Raw genomic sequence first — 23,900 nt, forward strand, 5'->3', positions numbered from 1 at the left:
GGAAATACACAGTGGACACACTTATGAGTAATGAATGACATGCAATTTACTCGCAAATGATTCAGAAAAAAATTACACATATATATATGCATGTATATGTATATATCACACTCACGTGTATGCATCAAAATACCACCAATCAGCTGGCTTAAACAATAGAAATCTACTATCCCATAGTTCTGGAAGCTGGCAGTATAAGATCAATGTATCTGTAGGACTGGTTTCTTCTCAGGCCCCTCCCCTTGGCTCGCAGACAGCCACCTTCTCCCAGAGTCTTAACATGGTCTTTTCACTGTACTCAAGCACCCTATACAGTTATTCTTCAATTAAAAGCTTACTTTTAAAAATCCACTAAATCAAAAGGAATAGGAGGCTGATGTGGGCAAATACAGCAGCAGAGCTGAGTCAGGAGAGAAACGGGAAGAACCTGATGATCAGAAGGCTGTGGGTGATCTGCAGAGAGACATTTCTATGGGGCGATGGAGTGGAAGCCAGGTTCGACTGGGCGGTATGGAAGTGGAAATAGCAAATGTGGACAACTCTTTACCATCATTTGAGTGTGAGTGGGAGGAGAAAGTGGAGAAGGGCATGGCAACCCACTCCAGTATTGTTGCCTGGAGAATCCCATGGACAGAGCAGCCTGGTGGGCTACAGTCCACAGGGTCCCAAAGAATTGGACACGACTGAGCAACTAACACGGGGGAGGAGAAAGACAGGGTTGTACCAAAAAGAAATTATGTTGAAGGAATGGGAGAAACTGGACCCAGTGCAGTGCTTCTGGCAGAGCCATGCAGCAAGAAAAGCCCTGGAACAGCATAGCAGAGGCACAGTGGGCATGCGCACAGAATCTGGAGTCAAGTTTCCAGGGCTCAGAACAAGACCTTAGCTCTGCCTCTGGCCTGCTCTCTCAGTTTTCCCACCTTTGGTATGGGGCAATGGTGATCAAAGACCCTGCCTCCCAGAACAGCCATAAAGATTAGATACATAAAAGAATGCAGAGCGTTTAAAGCAGAGCACAGCACCCAGGAAGCACTCGGCAGAGGAAGTTACGGTGTTATTATTAGCACAAAAGCAGAGGCAGAAATGGTGGTGAAGATCACTACAGAAGTGGGAGGAACTTGGAAGAAGGGTGGAAGGAGAAGTTGGTTTTGGACCATGGGAGAGATGCCTCGTTTTGGAAAAAGGCCAGGACAGGCATGTTTGGGGGTCAGAAAATCAAGGTGAGGCTCTCTTACTGGCCAATCGAGAATTGGTGGGAGGGAACTCTTGAAAAGGGCCTTCAAGTGCCTCAAAAAGCATTGAAAGGAGAGTTTGGGGACACAGGACAAGAATACAGCTTCAGGGACAGTTGAGAGCCCAGGAGAAACTGGAGCCAGGACCAGGCCCTTGTCTCGTCTTCCATGAGGGGTCTTCACAGGCCCCACGCCAGGACAGGGTGGGCTGGGGAGGGGGAGACAGGCAGTGACAGCATGATCCATGAGGCTCTTCTAGCCAGAAAGGAGAGAGGATAGGGCTGCAAAGGTACCGCAGGTCTCCAGTCAGAGGTCATCAGTGAGTCGTCACTGGCCCCCCCAGGGAGAAGGAAAGGAAGAAAGGCGAGGAGGAGGCTGACAGATGAGGAAGCCGAGGCCTGAACTCTCTGAGCTGAAAGTGTAGGAGCTGTGCAGGAGGCGTGAGAGCTAGATGAAGGGAGGGATGTGGGCAAAGACATGGGCGTTGGAGTGTGAGGTTTGAGAGGTTGAGTAGTTCCAGGTGATGCTGAGGTCCATAGTGTGACCACAGCTCTGGCGGCTAAAGTGGAAAAGCCATGAGGTGACTGGTCAAGGAAATGAAGAACCCGGATGGGGGGGCACCATCCATGTGGCCAGTAAGATGCCCCCAGATGGTGGCAGGATGGTAGTGGAGAGGAAGACCATGAGGCAGGAACACAAATCAAGAGCGAGTGAGGCCAGAAGACGCGTACCAGGGAAAGGTTGAGGGCGACACAGCTCCATGGCAAGGCCTTCAGATGAGGACCCAGGAGCCACATCTGGATACAACCTTGCGATCAACAGGAAATCCCACCATAGTCCTCATTCCTGTCATACCTGGAACTTGGGAGGAGCTGCCTCCTTTCATAAGGGCCTCAGGGAGGTAGGACGGGAGGGATGGGAGGCGGCCAGAGGTTGCATGAAGAGCTTGTGTGTGTGGAAGGTTTACACCCACAGAAAACATTTGCTGAACTGATGAGGGCTGGGCCGACAGGTGAGTGCATGGGTGGCAATGTGATGGATTGACGGTGGAGCCGCGGATGCGTGGACAGATGAGTGAGCAGATGGGTAGATGGATGTGTGGATGGACCAGTGAGTGAGAGGGTGAATGGGAAAAGTGAGATGGAGGGATATGCAGGCAGGGGAAGGGGAGCGAGGTGAATAAATGAGAGAGTGAACTGAATGAACCGGACATTCCAGCAAACACAGGAGAAGCCTGGGCGGTCAGAGAGGTGACAGAGCTAATAGGCCAGGCCTTGCCCCAGCAGTCTACACCACTCATCAGAACAGCTGTAACCACAGGAGGTGGTGAAAGCCGCCATCCCTCTGCTTCTTCCTGGGGGCCCCCAGCCCAAAGGCTCACCTATGGGCAAAAGCCCCCATCTGTGGCCCCGGCTCCAGACTAGACGGACAGAGGACATAGGACCAAGGGAACAGACTGGCAAAGCCTGATGACCCCTCTTCCTCTCAGGATCCAGGCCAGGCACCCCAGGGAGCAGCAGAAAAAATGCAGATTCCAGGTTCTCATCTAGGAAGTTATGGGCCTGCCTTCACCCCTCTCTTGTCTTAACCAGGTTATTTGACTTCTCCTGGCTACTCTTCCGGGCAGGATTTTTAGGGGAAATGCCCCTATCTTCTCTCTCCCTTCCACCTGCCCACCCCAGTGCATGGGGATATGAACCAGCTGCCTGGATCCAGCTCCCTCACTGAAGGAAATCCATGATCAGAGCAGAAGCTGGCCCGGCCTAGAGACTCTCTGCCAGCCACAGGGTTGCAGACCAGATAGGCTTCTTCCTCCAAGCCAAGATAAGCATCTGAGCTTTATCTCACCTCACCCTCTGATTCCCCCACCACCACCATCTCCAGGACCATACCCCCCGCCAGCCACACCATGGCAGGCCAAGGCCAGGGGGAGCACAGATAAGGCCCTCCTGGCCAGCAGACCACAGCAGGAGACGGGGGCGGGGCGGGGGTGTATTCTTCCTTTTATCCACCCGAAGCCAGAATTCTGCTTCCTTCCCTAGAGGCAGGCCCCAAGAGAGCATCTGGGCAGCCCTCTCAGCTACTTAGGTTGGGGCCCTGCATTTGGCCCTCCAGCATTCAGCATTTATTATGTCCTAACCGATTTACCTCTCATTTTGGGAGCCAATCAAAGGCAGAAAACCCTGTCAATCTGAGCACCAGGGAAGCAGGAGAGTACAGTGTGGGCGGCCACTGCACAGGAAGGACTCTTCCAGATTTCTCGGCAGGTAAACTGACGGCCACTGGGAATCTCTTGAGCCTGACGACCAGGGCCCACATCCAAACTGCTAAGCACTCTTTCACAGACACCTCCTCCCTGCCAGGCCCATGTTGCATACTGGGGTCACAGATCCAGGCCCAGCTGTCGCAGAGCACCTGGGAACCCAAATGAGCAGCACATAACCGAGCCTGGGAAATCCAGGGAGACTTCACAGAGGAGGTGACATTTCATCTGAATTTATATATATATGCATGTATATATACTTTTTCTATTTACTTTTGGCTGTGCCGGGTCTTCACTGCCGCACGGTTTTTCTCTAGCTGCAGCGAGCAGGGGCTACTCTCCAGTGGTGGAGCAGGCTTCTCACTGCGGAGGCTTCACTTGGTGCGGACCATGGGCTCTAGGGACACGGGCTTCAGTAGTTGGGGCACGCGGGCTCAGTGACTGTAGGCTCAGCTCTACAGCACAGGCTCAATAGTTGTGGCGCACGGGCTTAGCTGCTACATGGCATGTGAGATCTTCCCAGATCAGGATCGAACCCATGTCTCCTGTAATGGCAGGCAGATTCTTTACCACTGAGCCACCAGGGAGGCCCCTCAGCTGAATTTTAAAGGATAAAAGGGATTTCTTCAGACACAAAGATAAAACGGATGAGCATCCCAAGCAAAGAGAACAGTGTGGAGAAGTCCTGGAGCCACAGGAAAAGCAGCACATGATTGCACAGTGATGGTAAATAGAACGGCTGGAGTCTCGGGCCTGGGAAAGGGAAGAGGAGTTTGGGAAGGGGAGTGTGGGGAGATGAGACTCTAGCACTGGGGAGGATTAGGGGCTGGGGGTGATGGCCTCAAAGGCCATGACGGTGACTCGGAACGTTATCACACGGGCAGCGAAGAACCAATGGAGGATTTGGGTTGGTGAGTGGCATGCTGGGACTTGTGTTTTGGAAGAAGCCCTCCAGCTGAGCAGGGCATTATTCCAGGCATGAAGGCAGCGAGACCAGGAGGAGGTCACTGCCATCATCCTGAAGAGCAATGATGGTAGCCTGACTCCTGCCATGGTGGTGAGGAGGGGGAGAAGGGGAAGGACCCACAGGAAGGGGCCACAGGCTGGATGTGGGTGTGAGGGGCAGGGAGGAGTCAGGGCCGCGTCCAGGTATCCAGATGCCGCTCACCAGGACTGAAAAGAACAGAGACCAGGTGAGGGCGTGTCTAGCTGGGGTACCTGCAGAGTACTAGGGGGAGGCAGGGGCCTGTGAAGCAGGACTGTGAGGTGCTACCCAAGGTCGCAGAGTTAATGTCGTCTCTGAGTCTAGGATGCAGCCCTACGCCTACCCCATCTCCCCCGTTCCCAGGCCCTTGCAACCTCTTCCTACCTCTTACGGCCTCCACACACACTCTTCCCATTCCAGCCTCCACACCTCTGCTCCTGCTATTCCCCAGCCCTGAATACCCTTCCCTCCTCTGTGCAAATCCCACCATCCCTCAAATTCCAGCTGGAGTTACATCACAACCCGGGGTCAGGAGGCAAAATCCAGGGTCAGAAGAGGGGTGAGGCTGAAAGAGAGGCAGTGAGTGTGGCAGGAAGTGCAGAGACCTGATTTAGAGCACAGCTCTGTAGAGAACTAGCTGTGTGACATGGGGCTGGTCACCTTCCCTCTCTGTGCCTCAGTTGCTAACCTTTCAGAGGACAATAAGGAAAAGTTCTTGTTCTCAGGGGGCTCACAGTCCAGAAAGGGCCATCAGGTAAAAAAGTGACCTGTGATTTCAGAGAAATATCAAATGCCCTGAGTATGCAAATGAGGGGAAAGTTTATGGAGAAAGATTTACTGGCATTTTCTCTGAGCTCTGCAAAATGGGTACAATTTCAACAAGTAGAGATGGAGGCCGAGGAGGGAGGAGGGCACTCCAGGCAGAGAGAATGGCCCGAGCCAAGGCTGGGAGGCAGAAAGTTCAGGGTGTGTTCAAGAAAGAATGAGTGTCCAGATTCCGGTTCCTTCTGAGTCAACAGCTCCGGCGCTTTTTGTAAGCGGGCAGCCCAAGCTGGGCACCCTCCAGTAAACACCTGTTTGCACAATCGAGGTCACACACGGGGGTGTGTTTGCACAATGACCTGTTTGCACAATCTTAGCCGGCTGCTGTCTTCCAGACAAACCAGCCCCTGGCAGACAAGCAAAGCCTCTCCTTCCGGACCCTCACCAGGGCTAGCCCACCTGGCCTCCGCCCGGGCCCCTCAGCAACAGGCAGCTCCTGGACCAACCCCACAGCCCACACCTCACAGGCAATAACAAACAGAAACCACCCAACCCTCAGTAGGGCTGCGGAGAATGGGGTTCCCCTCCCCACTTAAAAGGTTCCCTGACTGGGGTTTCCAGCCCACAGAGGCCACCCCGTCTGATGGAAGAGGGGCGGGGCAGGATAGATGGAGGAGGAAGTGCCCTCAAAGCAGACACTAGGTGTGAGGGACGGGTGAGCCCACATCTGCCCCGTGCTTGCCAGCTCCTCAGAGTAAACATCTGTTGAGCATTTACTGTGAGCCTCACACACATTAGTTCCCTGATTTCGCTCAAGGATCCCCTGTGGTAAATACTAACCTCATCCCCATTTTAAAGATGATGAAACTGAGGCTCAGAGAGGTCAAACAACCTGCCCAGGGTCACACAGCCTTCAGAGGGAAATCTAAGCAGTCTACTCCTCAGCCCCTGCTCTTAACCTTTCTATATGCCAGTGCTTCTTACCTAAGGAGAGTTCTTCTTTAAGTCTAATTTTCACTTCGGTGGCTGCAGCTCCATTGCCTGGTACAGGTTCTCAGTGGAGAACAGAGCACAGGTGAGATCGGCCACACCCTGCTCTGACATGCTGAATGCCACAGGAAGCACTTTTCTTGAACACCTACTACGTGATCGTTATCCTGCTACATGATTGTGCGAGGCTCTGTACCTCCCATAGCTCCCTTAATCCTCACAACACCCCGTGGGAAGAGTTGTTATCCCTGTGGCAGACAAGGAAACCGAGGCTTGGAGAGGTAAACAGCTTCGCCAGGAGTCCGCAGCCCAGTAGACCTGCGCTGAGGTCTCTGTGCACCCGGGGCTGAGGCTGGAGGCAGAGAGGAGAAGTGGTTTCTGCCCTCAAGGAGTGCACAGTCTTAACGGAGGAGGCAGGCTGCCAGCAGCCACTGCCGCATTATAAGATCACCAAGGGGTGGTGTGCACCCAACCCAGCCTGGAGCGATGCTCAGGGCAGACAAGACGCAGGCAGCCAGAAGTGACGGGGGATCAGCCAGGCAGGGAGGCCGCAGGGTACCCAGGTGAAGACTGGGGGGATGTGACAAAGGCAGGGAGAATAGATGGATTTCACAGCTCTTAACGAGCCTGAGAGCTCCATCAAGGCACCATCATGCCCCTGCACCTGCTCTAGGAACATGCTTACTGAATGATGAACCAAAAGCCCACTCTCCTTCATTAGGAACTAACTGGAGGTGAGGGTGTGAGGGAGGGGTGTGAAGAATGACTCCCGGGTCCCTGCGTTGGGGGACTTGGGGTAGTGTCATTTAAAAAGATGAAGTATGCAGGGATTGGGGGCAGGTTTGGTGAAGTGGAGGGAAGGTGTATCCATTCAATCATTCATTCAACAAACCTGTATCGAGGACTCATCACATGACAGATGGGTTGAAGATCCTGGAGATGAGTTTTTAAGCAAAACAGACTAAAACTCTTGCTCTCATGGAACTTCCATTCTAGGCGGCAGGGACAGCCAGTGTCAGACGGTGAAGAGGTAATATTAAAGGGGAAAGAGAGCTAGGGAGTGAGGGGTGGTTGCAATTTTTAAAGGGTGGTCAGCAAGGGCTTCAATGAGAAAGTGACATTTGAGCAATCACTTTCTGCTCAAATGGAGGGGAAGGAGTGCCCCATATAGTCATTTGGGAGAAATTAGTCCAGGCAGAGGAAACAGCAAGGGCAAAGGCCGGGAGGCAGGAGGGAGCCCAAAAAGTAAAACAGAATGGCTGGAGCAGAGCAGCAAGGGGGAGAATAATCACAGGAGAAGGGCCAGAGGGAACCCCTGGATGAAAAAGGGCTTTGTAGGTTGTTGAAAAGGCTTTGCTTTTGAGTGAGATGAGTGCCATTGGGAGTTGGGGCAGAGGATGACATGAACTGACTTCTGTTCGATTAGCATCACACTGACCACTGAAGGAACAATAGATGGGTGGGGGCAGGGGGCAGGACAAGGATGAATGGAAGGAGGAGGGGAAGGGGGGCCATTGCAGTGATCCAGGTAAGAGAAAGAATGGCTTAGAGCTGGCTGCTGTTGGTTTAAGGGATATTTATATGTTCCAACTTTTCATCAGGAAAATATCCAAACATGTGGCCAAGTTGAACTTTACAGTGAGTACCTACTCAGGATTCTGGTTCTAATATTTTGAAAGAAGAGTCGATGGGATTTGCTGAGCATGTGGATCCTGTGGGGCACCTCAGAGAGGTAGCTGCCGACAGATGGATATTTCGAACTGGAACCAGAACCGGAACCCAAGTCTGCCCCCTCGCAACAGACTCAGAAGCTCACTTTTCCTAAAATGTGTCATATGGTGTGAACCCTCCGCTGGTGTGTTAGTACCTAATCTTTATTGAGTCATAAATCCAAGAAACTGTGAACACTCTAAACCCTCTTCAGAAAAATGCACAGAATATTATTCGTAAACAGCTGCAGGGTATTCGTGGATACAGACCACGAAAGACATAAAATGTAGCCTGTTTCACTCAATGAAAAAGCATTCAGTTTGGCAGAATTACTGTGAGTGAACATTATTAATGTCTTGTGAGCCTATGAAGACCGGACCCTCATGAGTGACCCCTTCCTTGTGCCCAGAGTCCGTATTTCTCCCCAGAGTCCATATTTCTCCATCTGCAAGGCCTTCAGGCAGCAGGGGGAACATGCCATGCAGAGGGGAGCGGGGAGGAAGGTACCGCGTTCCAGAATTCCCTGTAACCTTAGAGGCCGCCCCTTGAATATTGCAAGGATCAGGGCCCCAAACCCAGTGCCAAAAAGAGGCTTAGGGCCAAGTGAGCCTTCGAGCCAGGGTCTGTCTCCAAGTGATGTTCCCCCAGGGCGTGGGGGCATAGGAATGGCACCCAGGCAGGTTGGAGTCTGGGCCCTGCCAGCCTCAAAGCTTTGAGTCAGGAAATCCAGAGGCAGAGGTGGGGGACGACGTTGCCACATCCCTCAGCCCCTTCAAGACCCCCGAGGCAGGAAGGCTGCCCAGGCCTCGCCGGCTTCCCTCCCAGGCTCCTTCCTGGGAGGAAGGGGCTGCCCGTGCCCGCGTCAACAATGCAAGGGAGGGAAGGAGTTGGGCAGGTGTTGCAATCGGCAGCCCCTGCGCCTGTCAGAGACGGAGCCATTAACGACAGGGCTGGGGACAGAAGCCCGCTGCGGCTGTTTTCAGGAACTTGCCTTGAAGAGGAGAGCAGAGACGGGAGGCCGGCGGGTGCCCGGCCGGCCGCAGGCTCCAGCGTGAGTAGGGGAGCCCCTGGGAGGGCTGGGCCTGGGAATGATGGGACCCTGGAGTCTCAGGTCCACTCCCCCCGCTCTGCCAAGGGCGTGCGCCCTTTGGTGACCTTGGACCAGCACTCCAGCCTTAAGAATTTACCCCTGGGAACCAGGAGCCCTCAACACTGAGTCTTTTTTCCCAAGGTGCCCCTACTTTTTTGAGAGGTGGGCACTGCATTTGGGAAGTCACAGACAGACAAATATCTCTTTGGGACACTGAGCTGGGCTCAAGAAAGGGCTGGATTCAGGGAAAGTTATACTCATTATTTGCCTCCAAGTCTCTCTGACAACCTGTGTCTTAACTGCTTCCAGTCTCCATGTAAATTTCACACCATGTAAATTTCTCTCTTTCCTCCTCAGCCCTTCTCTGGCTTGCTTGGCTCTGAGCTCCTGTCTGTCTGTCTGTCTCAGAGTCTCTCTATGCCTCTCTTTTTGTCTCTCAAGGGTCCTTTTGTCTCTTAAGTCTTAAACTCTCTTGAGTATCTGTTTCCTCTCAGCCTCCGGGTGCCGTGTCTCTGAGTACCACCATCCCTTGCCTCAGGCTCCTTTCTCTCCCCACCTCAGTCTGTCTCTCTGTGATCTCTCTCCAGCATTTCGGTTTGTGCACCCCACTTTCCTACTTTTTCCACCTGTCTTTCTCTGTCTGAACCACATCTAGGAAGTCCTCTCCCTTGTTTTGTCCCAGCCCCCTCCTCTCCCCAACCCTCTTCCCAAGGAAAGAATCTTCACGTGAAGGGGAGACAGAGGCGTGAACTGGAGAAGGGGGAGGCGAGAAGGCTGAGTGCGATGGGATGGAAAGAAGAGGAAAGAAGAAAGGTGGTGGGGAGCAGGGGTTGGTGATGCAGTGACCCCAGGGGACAACATAGTGTGCTGGGACTCCAGAGTCCAGAGAGTGAGCAGGGATGGCTGGAAGCAAAGGGGGAGACTGGGGGGCCAAGGAGCAGGGAACCCAGAAACGGGGCTTTGAAACATGAAATGTGACACAGACAAAAGCAAGGTGGCAGTCCTAGGAGGCGGAGACCACACAGTTGGTAAGCAGGGGAGAGAGGTACTAAACCGTGCTGATTCCATGAGGTGGTATCCTGCTTTATGGCACATGAAAATAACATGGTCATGGAGTGCTTCCTCTATGCAAGCTCCGTGCTAAGTGCCTTTATCACGGACCATCTCACTTCATCCTCACCCCAAACCGGAGATGCGGGAGCTGTTGTTATCCTTCCTTCACAGATGGGGTAACCGAGGCTCAGAAAGGTGGAATAATCTGCCCAAGGTCGCCAAGCTGGTAAGTGGTGGACCTGGAGTTCAGACCAGGTGGTCTGACTCAAAGCTGGACCCCCAGAAAGTGACACCATGCTCCACCTGGTCCCAGATCCCGCTCGGCGGGGGTGGGGAGCATCCAAGGCTGCCATGGGTGGACCAGGGACTGATGCCAAATGTGCCAACCCCTGGCAACCCCGGGAGAAGATGCCTGGGCCCTTGGGATTTGGGGTTGGGTTGCCCACTGGGAGCCAGTGGAGAGGGATGAAGCGGTACCTCACCGGGCAGGAGGGCTAGGATATGATCAAAAATACATAGGAACGGGCACGAGTGTCCCGAAATCTGAGCCAAGGAGACGAAATCTTCCCCAACAAGTGTGCGTTGGTGGATAGTCAGATGCCAGAGGAACAAGGGTGCCAACCGCTAACTGGTAGACTGGGGTCCTCTGAACAATTGTGTGCGTTTCTCACTGCACAAAGCTGCCCAGAAAGTAGAGGCTGAAATCCAGCCTGTTCTCTAGTTGCCAGGTCCTTGTGTGGAGCTGCATTTGTCCAGAGGAAGGGATGCTTTTTTCCTGATGTGCAAAAAGATGACTCAGGGGCTAGCATGCACCTGGTATCCTGATCCTGCAACATATAATAAGGAGGGACCAGGGATTTAAGTAAGACCCCTGCAGGCAGAAACAGCTTTGGGTATCTGCAGTTGTTATTCACTCCTCTGTCTTGGAGCGAAAGAAGCTTAATCTTTTCTGAGCACCGGGAATCGGCTGGGACACCACCTACATGTATGTGTTCATGTATGTACATACAAAAGCTGGTCAACGATTCCCACTGATCTGCCACCCAGATGTCAGTTAGTGCTGGAGGACCAGGTGTCTGGCCCCAAGACCCCAATGGGAGCAGAATGGAAAGGCTGGAAGCCACCCCAGCAATAGAAACCTTTGCTTACTTCCTGAGATTAATGTACTAACGCTCCCTCCATCTGGGCACTGTCGCCATGACCACAGGATATCTGGTCCCAGAAGGCCTCCAGAGGTCTGTGCCCAGAATTGGGGTATCCTCTCAACCCACCCTTCCCTTTAGCCATTGCTGGGGAAGCCAGCTTTTCAAGGTGCAGCCTGTCCTCAGCTGTTCTGTGGAGTTGTCCCTTTCTGCCAGGCAGTGAGCGTCTCTGACTCTTGGAGCATGGCTCACCTTGGGGGACCTGCCTGGTACTCAGACATGTGCAATGTGACACGTGCCAGGGAGTTAACACCCCAAGGAACAGTCCTTGACCAACAAGGGGCAGGAACTGGTGGACAATGTTCCCATCCTGTCTGCCAGCCAAGTTCTGAGGCATGTTCAGCGTGGCTCCTTGCAAGATTCCAGCAGGATTGAGCCCCAGCTGTCCTCAGTTTGATGATGCACCGTTGTGCTGGCTTTCCTTCTTACCCGTTTCATTCTCTCCACTCCCTTACTCTGTTCCTGGAGTCTTCCCCCATATAAACTACCTGCAGGCAAGCCTTCATCTCAGACTTTGCTTTCAGCGGGCTGGGAGACTGGCTAAAACAGAAGGGAACGGGAAGAATGGTGTTCCCCGTGGCTCCCTTCCCTGCTCTCTCCTTAAAGGCACATATAATAATAACAGTCATTTAAGAGTCATTTCCTATGCGCCAGGTACTGTGCGATGCCCTTGACTTGCATCATTTTGGGTCTTCCTCCCCAAACCCTATGCAGCATAGGTTTTTGTTACCTTCATTTTGCAGAGCAACCAGGCTCAGAGAGGTCAAGTAACCTGTCTGAAGCCACACTGTAGCAGAGCAAAGACTAAGCTCAGCCCTGACTCCAAAGCCCATGACCTTCACCACCCCCTCTGCCTCCAGGTGAGGACCAAGCCAGCACGATGGTGGGGCTGGGAGCCTGGAGCCTGGTGGGAGCTGCTCTGATCATCCTCCTGCTCCCCAGAAGTGAGTGTGGTCAGGGATGAAGGTGCCATGGGGGGGTGGGGATCACAGGGAGAGATGCTGGGGGTGGAGGAGGGAGTCATTTCCCTGCATTGTCACAGTGCTCCTGGGGTTCCCAGAGAATCCCCAAAGAATCGACTGGGCCACAGATGCAGGGTAGCTGGGCTCCCACGCACAGACCTCTGCCGGCAAACCACCACCTCTGAGTAAAGGTGAGAGAACCTGGGCTAGCCAGCCTGGGGAAGGTGCACAAGACCCGGGTCTTATCTGCGAATCTCTACCAGGTTGTCAGAAGAAACCTCTGAGTCCTGTGCAGCCTTCATGGGCAGTAGAGGGATCAGGGTGGAAGCCGTGAGAAGGCAGCTTTAATCCTGAAGCAAAGAATCTCCAGGACTTCCCTGGCTTCCCTGGTGGAGTCCCTAGTGGTTAGGACTCTGTACTTGCACTGCAGGGGGCACGGTTCAATTCCTGGTCATGGAACTAAGATCCTACATGCTACATGGTACTGCCAAAAAAATAACAATAATGTTTTAAAAAAATATGAACCCCAGGCAGAGCTCTCCAGACTATGGAGACTATCTTGAGAGGTGTGGAGCCTCCTATCTCTGGAGGTATGCAAGCCAAGGCCCAGCAGAGGTCAGCAAACTTTGATGTAATTTTCAGCTTTGCAGCCCACATACAGTCTCTGTGGCATGTTCTTGCTTATCTGGTGTTTGGTTTGGTTTTTCACTCTCTAGAAATATAAAAAATGTTCTCAGCTGGCAAGCCATCAAAAACAGATCATCCTAGCCCCGTGGGTAGATGACTTGGTATTACGTGGAGTTTTGAAGTAAACAGTTGGCAAGAGTCCTTCTGGTCTGAAATTCTGAGTCTGTGATGTGATGGGAGCCCTATAAACTTGCTCTGTGACCCTGAACAAATTGCTCCTCCTCTTGGGGCTTCAGCATCCCCATCAGCAAAATGGGCTGCAGAACAGCTGGGAGAGGAGAGAAGGCATTGTGGGCAAGGTCCGGTGCTTGCTCTTATTCCACACATACTCACCAAGGGCCTGCTCGGCGCTAGGCTCTGGGAATGCAGTAGTGAGCGAAACAGCCAGGGATTCTGGCCTCGCAGAACCTACGGTCTAGCCGGGGGTACAGAGTAGCAAATCATCACGTGACTCTCTAATTACGAAAGATATGAGCTTTGGGAAAGTTCAGGGGGCTGTCATGGTCTGATTGGTCAGAACCCGGTCTGGTTCCTCGCAAGATGCCTGAATGTCATCCAGGTGAAAGAGGGGTGGCAGAAACGAAAAGGAGCACCTCCAAAAGGATCAACAGGTACGAAGATCGGGAGACTGGAGGGAGCGTGGCCTTTCCAGAGGATAGCATGTAGGCTAGAGGGACTGGAGCTGAGACACAATGGTCTGGGCTGGAACCAGGAGGGTTAGGCAGGGGCCAGGCCACAAGGGTTGTGAGAAGGATCTAAGTCTTGGGCTGTAAGACGAAGGATCTGAGTCTTTAACCTAATCATAGCAGGAAATACTTACGTGTCAGGCACTGTTCTGAGTGCCTTATGCATATTCTCACATCTAATCCTCCCAACATCACTAAGTTAAGGGCTTTTTTATCTTCATCTCACAGATGAGAAAACCAGGGCACAGAAAGTCTGGGTAACATCAAGGTCACAAAATTACTAAGCAGACGGAGGTGCCTGGTGGGCTGCAGTCCATGGGGTCACTAAGAGTCAGACACGACTGAAGCGACTTAGCAGCAGCAGCAGAACCAGGTTCTAAATCTAGGCAGTCTAGTTCCAACATCCACGCTCTTATCCATCACAGCATACTGCCTTTCAGAAGAATAACGTACCATTGAAGTGCTGTGGTCATGATGGGGTAACAATCAGATATGAATTCTGGAAGGACTGCTGTGGCTGCGGGCTTCTTATCATTCTAACCATGGTGTCGCCATTGTTGGGGAGGGACTGGTCTCCATCCGGTGGCGTGCCGGAGTTGGCTTGCAAGCCCTGATTGTGTACCTCTCTTTCCAAGTTCACACTAAGTGATGTCAGCCTGGTAGCTTGAAATCAGCCATGGTAGGAATACTTACACCAGGGAAAGCAGCCCAGGCTACAAGCCAGGAGCCGTTTCCCTCTGTATAGCAGGTTGATAAACATTTACCCCCACACCACTATCTCCATCTCAACTCGAGAGCCTCTCCCAATCTCCGCACACATCCTTGCCATTCCAGCACCTGCCCCCACGAATCTTGGAGGGTAAAGCAAGGTAAAGGTACTGAGTCTAGGAGTACCGAGTCTAGGAGGCCAGCTCTGCCGGACAGAGGAGTCACTTACGACTCGTTCTCTTCCACCCCAGGCCTGGAGCAGTGTGGGCATATCCTCCTCTCAGCCCCCATCGTCCGCCTGGGAGATCAAGTCACGGCCTCCTGCTTCATCACCCGGAACTGCAGCCACCTGGGCACCGACTGGCGAGTTGTATGGAAACTGGAACCGGAGCTTCATCCCAGGGAGAGGCGGCAGCACCTGCCGAACGGGACCCTGCAGTCCACCATCACCTTGCCCCACCTCAACCACTCTCGGGTCCTTCTCTCCTGCTGCCTGCACTGGGGCAACAGCCTGCAGATCCTGGACCAGGCTGAGCTACAGGCGGGCTGTGAGTTCCTGCGGCCATCCCCCCACTCTGCCTCCAATGCCCTCCTGCCAATACTAATAAGAGCTATTCTTTCTTGAGTTCTTGCTCAATAAGTACTTTATAAGCATGATATCACATTTTCCCTACCAGTGGGTAGTATTACATAGCCCCATTTCACAGATGAGGAAACTGAGGGTCAGGGAGGGTAAGTGGCATGCTGTGTGTGTGTTAGTTGCTCAGTTGTGTCCAACTCTTTGCGACCCTATGAGCTGTAGTCTGCTCTGTCCATGGTATTTTCCAGGCAAGAATACTGGAATGGGTTGCCATTTCCTTCTCCAGGGGATCTTCCTGACCCAGAGATAGAGCCCGTGTCTCTTATGTCTCCTGCATTGGCAGGTGGGTTCCTTACCATTAGCAAAGTTGCATACTAGAGGTCATAAATTAATAAGGATGGAATAAAGCTTTTTATTAAGCAGTGTGGCTCAAAAACCAGTAACCACTACTCCATATGGCTGCCGAGTAAGCCCAACTCCCCAGCCACAGGAAGGTGTCTCCAGGGAGGACATTCTCAACAAGGTGGGCATGCTCCTAGATTCTACCCCTACCCCAGTCTCAGCCTTCTGCTCAAACTGAGGAAGGATGGATTTGTGCTGAGCCAATGCATAATGAAAAACAGAGACCAAGGTTCTTGTTTAAGAATCAATAATAGTGAAAGTTAAGATTTACAGAGCACTCATATATGCCAGGCATTGCTCTGAGCACTGTATACCTAGTAAGTCACTCAGCCCTCACAATAACCCTAGGTGGTAGGTATATTACCATTACCCCCATTTTACAGATGAGGAAACTGAGGCACAGAGCCATTAGGTGACTTCAAGATCACACCACTAATGAGTGGCAGAATCAGGATGAAAACCCAGACACTACACTGTTACTGTCAAAAAGGGCAGAGTTGAGAGGGTTGGAGGCTCTGTTTACTTGTCCATGTACATGTGGATAACTTAGCTTATCCCAGGGCTGCCCTTCTGGGATCACTCTGCATGGAGACAAAGGCATGGCAGGTGGGTTGGCAACCCACTTACCATGGAGACCCAGGGCAAGGAAATGCCCAACTGGTCCCAGTGGGAGCTTTCCGAGTGGTCTTACCTGAAGCCCTCACTCTCTCCACCCTACCCACAGACCCTCCCACTGCACCCTACAACCTATCCTGCATCATGAACCTCACAACCAACAGCCTCATCTGTCAGTGGGAGCCAGGCCCCGACACCCACCTGTCCACCAGCTTCACCCTGAAGAGCTTCAAGTGAGTAAGGGTCCTTATGCCAGCCCATTGCTTTGGGTTCTGGGACAGACCGCGGGTAGGACTGTTGGGGTGGAAAGCCAAGGCGGAGATAGGGAGGAGGAGGGAGCTTGGCTTTCTGCCCCCACTTTACATCCAAGCCTGGCCCATTGGCAGGAGCCAGGACAAATGCCAGACGCAGAAGGATTCCATCCCTGACTGCGTGCCGGAAGTCGGGCAGAGCCACTGCTCCATCCCCCGCAAACACCTGCAGCTGTACCAGAACATGAGCATCTGGGTGCAGGCCAGGAACGCGCTGGGGACCAGCGCTTCCCCAAAGCTCTGCCTGGCTCCCATGGACGTTGGTGGGTGACGCTGGGTGTGGGGGAGGAAAGAGGTCCCCACCATGAGCAGACTCAGAGAGGCACAGGGAGGGAAACACAGACCCAGGGACAGACAATAAGATGCTGAAAGACCTGGAGGAAGAGAAGGGAGAAAAATAATGTGGGATTCAATTGAAGCCAGAGCTTTGGAGACACAGACAGGGATGTGGAAGAAACACAGGCAAGGAGACACACTCATTCATTCTTTCAGCATATTTCCTGAAGCGCCCACTCTGCGCTAGGCACTGTTCTAGGGGCTAGGGATACAGCAGTAAACAACACAGCAAAAATCGTGCCCCCGAAATTTTGCCCACTTACATTCTGGTGGGCAAAGAATAATAACATGTCAGGTAATGGTATGTGTGATGAGGAAATGAAGCAGGGGATGGGGTAGGGACAGCTGGGGAGAAGGACGTCAGGGAAGGCCTCACTGAGAAGACGACATTTGAGAAGATCCTTGGAGGAAATGAGGGAGCAAGACACTGTATATTCGGAAGGTAAGTGCTCCAGACCGAGGGAACAACCAGTGCAAGAAGAGGAAACAGAGAGAGAAACAGGCTCATGGACAGAGACAGACCTGCAGAAACAGGACAACACAGAGATGAAGAGACACAGAGAGAGATGGGAAGATATAGAGGTCCCACGAATGGAGACCCAGAGAAGAAATGGAACCACAGACAGGAAGACAGGGGAAGCCAGAACAGAGCCCTGGAGGATGAAGCAGAGGAAGTGTCCGATAACCCCTCTCCTTGCAGTGAAACTGGAGCCCCCCACACTGTGGGCCCTGGAGCCCAGCCCTGCGGTGGTCCCGCCTCAGCCAGGCTGCCTGAGGCTGCGCTGGGAGACCTGGAGGCCAAGTCTGTACATAGAACAGAAGTGTGAGCTGCGCCACCAGCCTCGGCTTGGAGAAGCCGGCTGGGACCTGGTGAGGCAGAGGGCAACCTGAGGGGCCTGGGTTGGGTGTGGCTGAGGGGAGGGTAAACTGAGCTGGCCCCAAAGGGCACAGAGGTCCAGGCTGACAGCCATGCCTGTCTTCCACCAGGTGAGCGCCCTGCCCGCCAGGACCTCCCAGTATGAACTCTGCGGGCTCCTCCCATCCACAGCCTACACCCTGCAAATGCGCTGCACCCGCTGGCGCCTGCCCGGCCACTGGAGCGAATGGAGCCCCAGCCTGGAGCTGACCACTGCACAACGGGGTGAGCAGGTGGTGAGGGGCTGGGAGCAGCCATCAGGATCCTGGCTGGCCTCCGGGGCCCTCCCTGACCCTCCCCTCCTGCTCGCTCCACAGCCCCCATCGTCAGACTGGACACGTGGTGGCGGCAGAGGCAGCTGGACCCCCAGACAGTGACTGTGCAGCTGTTCTGGAAGGTAACCCCCTCTGAAGGCCATCCCTCCACCTCTTCAGATTTAAACAGACCCCTGCAAGCTGGGGCTCAGGACTCCAGCAGGCCTGGCAGGCTTGGATGTGTACGTGATCTGCACACACTTTGCTGGGTAGTGCACCAGGAAGCTGGGCAGTGCCCTTCTGCAGAGACTACAATGCAGGACTCACCTTGTTAGGTGCCTGCTGCTCACACTGAGTTACTTTATCCTTTCCTCTCTTCTAGGACCTAGCACGGGGGAGAAGGGAGGGAGGGAGGGAAGAGGACTGACTCCCAGTCTGGGTGGCTCAGTTCCGGGGACACGGACACTCCATCTAGAAGCTCTCCCCTACTCAGGATGAGCTGCGCATCTCCTTATCTTTTTCCTCCTATGCCCACTAACAGCCAATAGCCCTGGAAGAAGACAGCGGACAGATCCAAGGTTACCTGGTTTCCTGGAGACCCTCAGACCAGGCTGGGGCAGAGCCAACCCTCTGTGACACCACGGAGCTGAACTGTACCTTCCAACTGCCTTCAGAAGCCCGGGAGGTGGTCCTTAAGGCCTATAACACAGCTGGGACCTCGCATCCCACCCCCGTGGTTTTCTTGGAAAGCAGAGGTAAAGAGGGCCCACAGCTAGTACAGTATGGTGGTTAAGCAAGTAAATTCAGAGGCTAGACTGCCTGGGTTCAAATCTAATCCTGTTACTTGTTAGCAATGAGATCTGGGCAAGTTACTTACCCTCCCTGGCCTCAGTTTACTCATCTCGCAAATGGGAATGGTACAGTGTCTAACTCAAAGCATTGCTGTGAAGATTACATGAGTTTAGACATGTGCCTACACAAAGTAACTGTTCCGTATGTGTTAGTGACTATTATTATCACTAGCCAGAACCAAGTTAAGCTGGTGGCAGTGCCTACCCACACACACACACACACACACACATAGAGTCTATTCTGCCAAGGAAATGGGAGACAAAGTTCTAATGTTTTCCAGCTAAAACATAGTCCCTAGGACTTACCTGGCAGTCCAATGGCTAAGACTCCCAATGCAGGGGGTCCAGGTTTGATCCCTGGTCAGGGAACTAGATCCCACATGCCAGAACTAAAGATCCTGCAAGCTGCAACAAAGATCAAAGAGCCCCTATGCTTTAACCATGACCTAGCACAGCCAAATAAATAAATATTAAAAAAAAATAGTCCCTCAGTTAACTGTTCGTTCTCAGGGGATCAGTCACTCTCACCCTCAGATGCCCCTGAACACGGATTAACAATAACAAGAGCTAGTATTCCCATTTCCCAGCCATGTGACCCTAGACCAGTCCCTTAACCTCTCTGTCTCCATTTTCTTATTGCTAAGTTGGGGACAGTAGTCGAGCCCCCATTGGGACTGTTAGCAGACTCAGTGAATTAATACACACAGAGAACCACACAGGGTGAGCTTTCATCATTAATTACCACAGCAGGCCTGTTTCATGTACCATCTCACTTACTCTGCACCATGACCCTCCATGGTAACAACTTTATTATCATCCTTTCCACCTTACAGAGGAGGAATCTGAGGCTCAGATATTGTCTTACCCAAGGTCACCCAGCTTGTAAGTTGCAAAGGCCAGACTTGAACCCAGGTTTCTAGCTCTAGGGCCTTTCTTCTCATCTTCACATCATCTCCTACTCTATCTCCAGGCCCACCCCTGGGCAGACTCCACACCACTGCTCGAGACCCTCATAGCCTCTGGGTGGGCTGGGAGCCCCCCAGTCCTCAACCTCAGGGCTATGTGATTGAGTGGGGCCTCAGTCCCCCCAGCCCCAACGGCAGTCCTATGACCTGGAGGATGGAGCATAATGGAAGCATTGCAGGGACCTTGCTGCAGGGTGAGACAGGCCTGGGGGCTGGGCAGATGGGCAGGGCTGGGGAGCAGGGGGAGCATTTTATCTGCCTGAACCACCCTAAAGATGTATATTGCCCTGTTCCTGCACCATTCTCATTGCACGTCCTCCGAATCTGGAAGTTCTTCCTGCAGTCTAACTGGAGCCTCTCTTTCTAGCCCTGACTCTGCCACCTTTCTAGCTCTCTCTCTCCCACTTGTGGCCCCTTACCCCCAAGCAAATGATCTGAAGAAGAGACTGCAGAGGCCAGACCTGAAGAACAAAGCTCAGGTTATCCCTGAAGTCTAAGGTTAGCCCCCAGCCATCATCAGAGGCTGGCCCCTAACCAGAGTGCCCACCCCATTTTCTCTCTACAGAGAACATCAGGCCCTTTCAGCTCTACGAGATCACTGTGACCCCCCTGTACCAGGACACCAAGGGACCCTCCCAGCATATCTATGCCTACTCCCAAGAGATGGGTTCGTTAGCCACTAAGTCTTTTTTTCAGAATCCCCTCCTCTCTCTCAAGGCCTCTCTAGGCCCCCCAAAATCTGGAATTAGGAGAGAACTTTTTCTCCCCGCCCCCCCTACCTCTGGCCCAGAAAATGGTCTCTCTCAATCCTAAGATTACCCCTGGCTTACACTAGACCCCTGCAGCTGGAAAGAACTCAGGTGGTGGCGTAATGGAAACTGGGACGTAAGCTCAGCAGAATTCAAGGAGCAATTCTGGCAAAAACTGGACAGGTGTCACATGAGCGGCAGAAATCAAACAGTGAACCAGACAAAACCAGGCCTGGCAGAAATCAGGAAGCAAGGCTTTGAGTCAAAGAAAAGCAGGTTTAAATCTCAGCTCAGCCACTTATTAGCAGTCAATGGGATTCAGTGAAAGTTCCTGGGAAAACGAGGCTTGGATATGAGTCCCCCTGAACTTTCTTATACCACCCACCCCCACAAAGTGTCCCAGTTCTTGGGTCTGGGGAGCCACAAGAAGTCCAACTGGGTTCCCTCATCCCCACCCCACTCCCCATCAGCCCCTGCATCTCTCTCTTCCGGCAGCCCCCTCCCATGGCCCAGAGTTGCATCTCAGGCACATTGGCAAGACGTGGGCCCAGCTGGAGTGGGTGCCTGAGGCCCCTGAGCTGGGGAAGAGCCCCCTTACCCACTACACCATCTTCTGGACCAACACTCAGGACCAGTCCTTCTGTGAGTCTATCCTCAGCAACCCGCAGCCCCAGAAGGCGTGGGAGGGGGTGCTCAGAGGCCTTGGGGAGGTTCAGCAGCCAGGCCCAGGCTCACGAGTCTCCTCTACTCCCAGCCACTGTCCTGAATGCCTCCACCCACAGCTTTGTCCTCCGTGGCCTGGAGCCTTCTAGCTTGTACCATGTCCAACTCATGGCCGCCAGCCAGGTGTGGGCCGCCAACAGCACAAGCCTCACCCTGATGACCTTGACTCTAGGTAAGGGGAGAATGGGGACTGGTCAGGGAAAGCTGCTGGGAGGAGGCCTAACCCAAAAGACTGCCACTGTGAAACTAGATAAGCCTTGCCTGGGTCCCTGAGTGGGAAGAGCCAGCACTACCCTTGGATCTTAGTCTGAGGGCCGAGGCCCAGCCCTGCCCTTGGAGCCCAGTCTGAGGGCGGAGGCTCAGTCTCACCTGCACGCACTCTTACCTCTCCTGGCTTTCCCCTCACCACAGAGGAGTCTGAGCTGCACATCCTCCTGGGCCTGTTCGGCCTCCTGGTCTTGCTCATCTGCCTCTGTGGGGCTGCCCAGTTCTGCTGCAGACCCAGGTGAGTCCTTCTGAGAGACCTGACACCCAGGTAACCCTGCCGAAGGGAACTGAAGGCCCAGGTGAGCAAGGCTGGCTCCTCTCAGACTTGCCAGGCCACAGGGTTCAGGTCTGGGAGTCAGGCCCCCCTCCTTCTCTTCTCTGCACAAAGGGGTCATCCCTTCTGCTGCTGGGAGAAGGTGGGAGAAATGCTGGGAGGACGGGAGGGCATGCTGACCCAGCCTTCACCTGCCCTCTTCTCCAGCAGGAAGTATTCCCTCTGGCCGAGTGTCCCGGACCCAGCCCGCAGCAGCCTGGGTTCCTGGGTGCCAACCATCACGGCAGAGGTGAGAACACTGGAGGGAGAGGGAAATGGGTCTGAGGGTTAGGCTCCTACCCCAGGCTCAAAGTGAAGGGAAACTCCCCCAAGAATGAGTACTCAGGCCTTCCCATCACTTCACCTCTTTATAGAGCAAAGCAGACCTGAGTGTGAATCCCAGCTCCACCCATTTCAAAGCCTCAGTCACCTCATTGTGAAATGGGACAAATCACACACAAAAGCACTGGGGAGATTCACCGGGCTAAGTCTGAACAGCACATAGCACGCGTCCGGCACATATGAGGTGCTTTGCATCCCCTGAGTAACCCTTTGCGTTCCAGCAAGGAACAGCAGGAATGTCCCCCCACCACCCCAGTGCAGGAAGGGACAGTGGCTGGAACAGACATCTGAAACGAACCAGGCCCTCACCACACATCTTTATGTCAGGATATCTTACAGCTGCCCAGCCTTCGGGACCCCGGCATGCCACCCATCACCAAGATCACGGTGCTGGAGGAGGAAGAGAAGAAGCCAGGGCCCTGGGAGTCCAATGACAGCTCAGGGCCCGGTAGCCTCTCCACCCTTGTCCAGGCCTATGTGCTCCAGGGGGACCCAAGAGTGCCCTCCGCTCAGCCTCAGCCCCAGCCTGGCAACAGCGACCAGGTGCTTTACGTGCAGGTGCTGGGCAGCCCCACGGGCCCAGGGCCTGGGCACTACCTCCGCTGCGACTCAACTCAGCCCCTCTTGGAGGGCCTCTCCCCCAGTCCCAAGTCCTACGAGAACCTCTGGTTCCAGACCAGCTCTCCGGGGACCCCAGAGCCCCTAGTCCCACATCCGGAGGACGACAGTATCTTTGAGCCTCTGCTTGACTTCCCTCTACTACAAGGACTCCGGGTCAGTGGGGCGGAGGGTCTTGGGGGCTTCTAGGGCTTCCTGGGACTCCCCACCTGGGCCTGCTCCTTGATAAGCCTGGGCTATCCAGAGAAGAGAATGCCAGTAAGCCCATCACTAAAAAACCACTCAGCCCCAGGAAAAGCAGAAAGGCTCCCAGCCTCCCCCTGTCTTTGACCCTCAGCATCCCTCCTCTATCTTCCCAATCTCCATGGACTGGGTCTCCCACTTCAAAGGCCAGACAAGGCTTGGTCCACCCTGCTCACTAGCCTTTGTTTTGTATAATCGGTACTTGATTCCTATAATTTCAGTCTTTTAAAGTGGTTTATAGTCTGATTTGGTTTGGCTTGATTTTGAGCAACTGTTGAGTGTGCCTGAATCTATATTCTTTTTCTTTTCAGAGCCTATGCGATCGTAGGGGTGGGGTGCTCCTCAGAATCATTCATTTATTTATTCTTTCTTTAATTCCTTCATTCAACTAACACCTAGGCACTGTGCTGGCAGCAGGGTTCCAAAATGACTAGGCTTAGTCCATCCTCAAAGAGTTCCCATTCTAGTGATGGAGACCTGAAAAATGACCACCAGGACACAGTGGCCATGGTTACCAAGAGAGTCACAGATAACTGGGGCTGTGGCAAACAGACCTCGGAAACAAGTAACCCCTGTAAAATAAATATAATTAAAAACAAAATCTCCCACCAGCCTAGAAAACCCGTCCATAAGGGTAGGCAAGGAAGAAAAAATTTTTTAATTGGGCGAGAATTAAACCAGAATGTCATGGGCAAGCAGCTCAAGAGTTTGCAAAGACGAAAAGAAGTCTTACACTTTTACACAGTGAAGCGGATACAACTCACTGCATACATTTTCTCAAGATAATCAATAACTACTTCTCAAGCAAGAGGACTTGACAGCACTATTTGTCACACAAGGGTCATCCTAAATTCAGCTGGGAAATGGGGTAGCCAACCTGGGTTTGCTAACTGCCTTTATTCAAAGGAAAAATAAATTTCTCATATCTTTATAAGAGGAGGGAGGTTTGCAACTTGGAGCTGGAGACCAGCTCTTGCTCTTCCAAAGAAACTGGGAGACAAGGGCTCTATCTTTCTTAATAATTACATTTCAAACAGACCACTCCCAGGTCCCTGAGAAAGACATCCCTGAGTGGTAAAACTGGC

At 53.1% G+C, this 23,900-nt stretch overlaps 1 protein-coding gene across 3 annotated transcripts; it reads left to right on the top strand.

Annotated features, from left to right (window-relative positions):
* The first annotated feature begins 8,845 nt into the window (after window positions 1-8,845).
* Window positions 8,846-23,884, top strand: CSF3R (colony stimulating factor 3 receptor). Of its 3 annotated transcripts, none has more exons than XM_070368408.1 (17): window positions 8,846-8,993; window positions 10,257-10,311; window positions 12,148-12,231; window positions 14,582-14,878; window positions 16,037-16,160; window positions 16,314-16,501; window positions 17,275-17,444; window positions 17,562-17,715; window positions 17,808-17,887; window positions 18,286-18,499; window positions 19,566-19,754; window positions 20,126-20,227; window positions 20,805-20,951; window positions 21,064-21,204; window positions 21,444-21,537; window positions 21,781-21,862; window positions 22,282-23,883. In XM_070368408.1, exons 3-17 carry the CDS (start codon window positions 12,168-12,170, stop codon window positions 22,759-22,761), a joined length of 2,526 nt encoding a protein of 841 aa, XP_070224509.1. In that variant the 5' UTR covers window positions 8,846-8,993; window positions 10,257-10,311; window positions 12,148-12,167; the 3' UTR covers window positions 22,762-23,883. The 3 variants fall into 3 exon arrangements, with proteins under 3 accessions (XP_070224509.1, XP_070224510.1, XP_070224513.1); XM_070368409.1 differs by having other exon boundaries at window positions 21,784-21,862; XM_070368412.1 differs by lacking the exons at window positions 8,846-8,993; window positions 10,257-10,311; window positions 12,148-12,231; window positions 14,582-14,878 and adding an exon at window positions 15,120-15,253 and having other exon boundaries at window positions 22,282-23,884.
* Window positions 23,885-23,900: the final 16 nt, after the last annotated feature.

This window comes from Bos mutus, chromosome 3 (genome assembly GCF_027580195.1).
Source record: "Bos mutus isolate GX-2022 chromosome 3, NWIPB_WYAK_1.1, whole genome shotgun sequence".
In the NCBI taxonomy this organism is placed as follows: Eukaryota; Metazoa; Chordata; class Mammalia; order Artiodactyla; family Bovidae; genus Bos; species Bos mutus.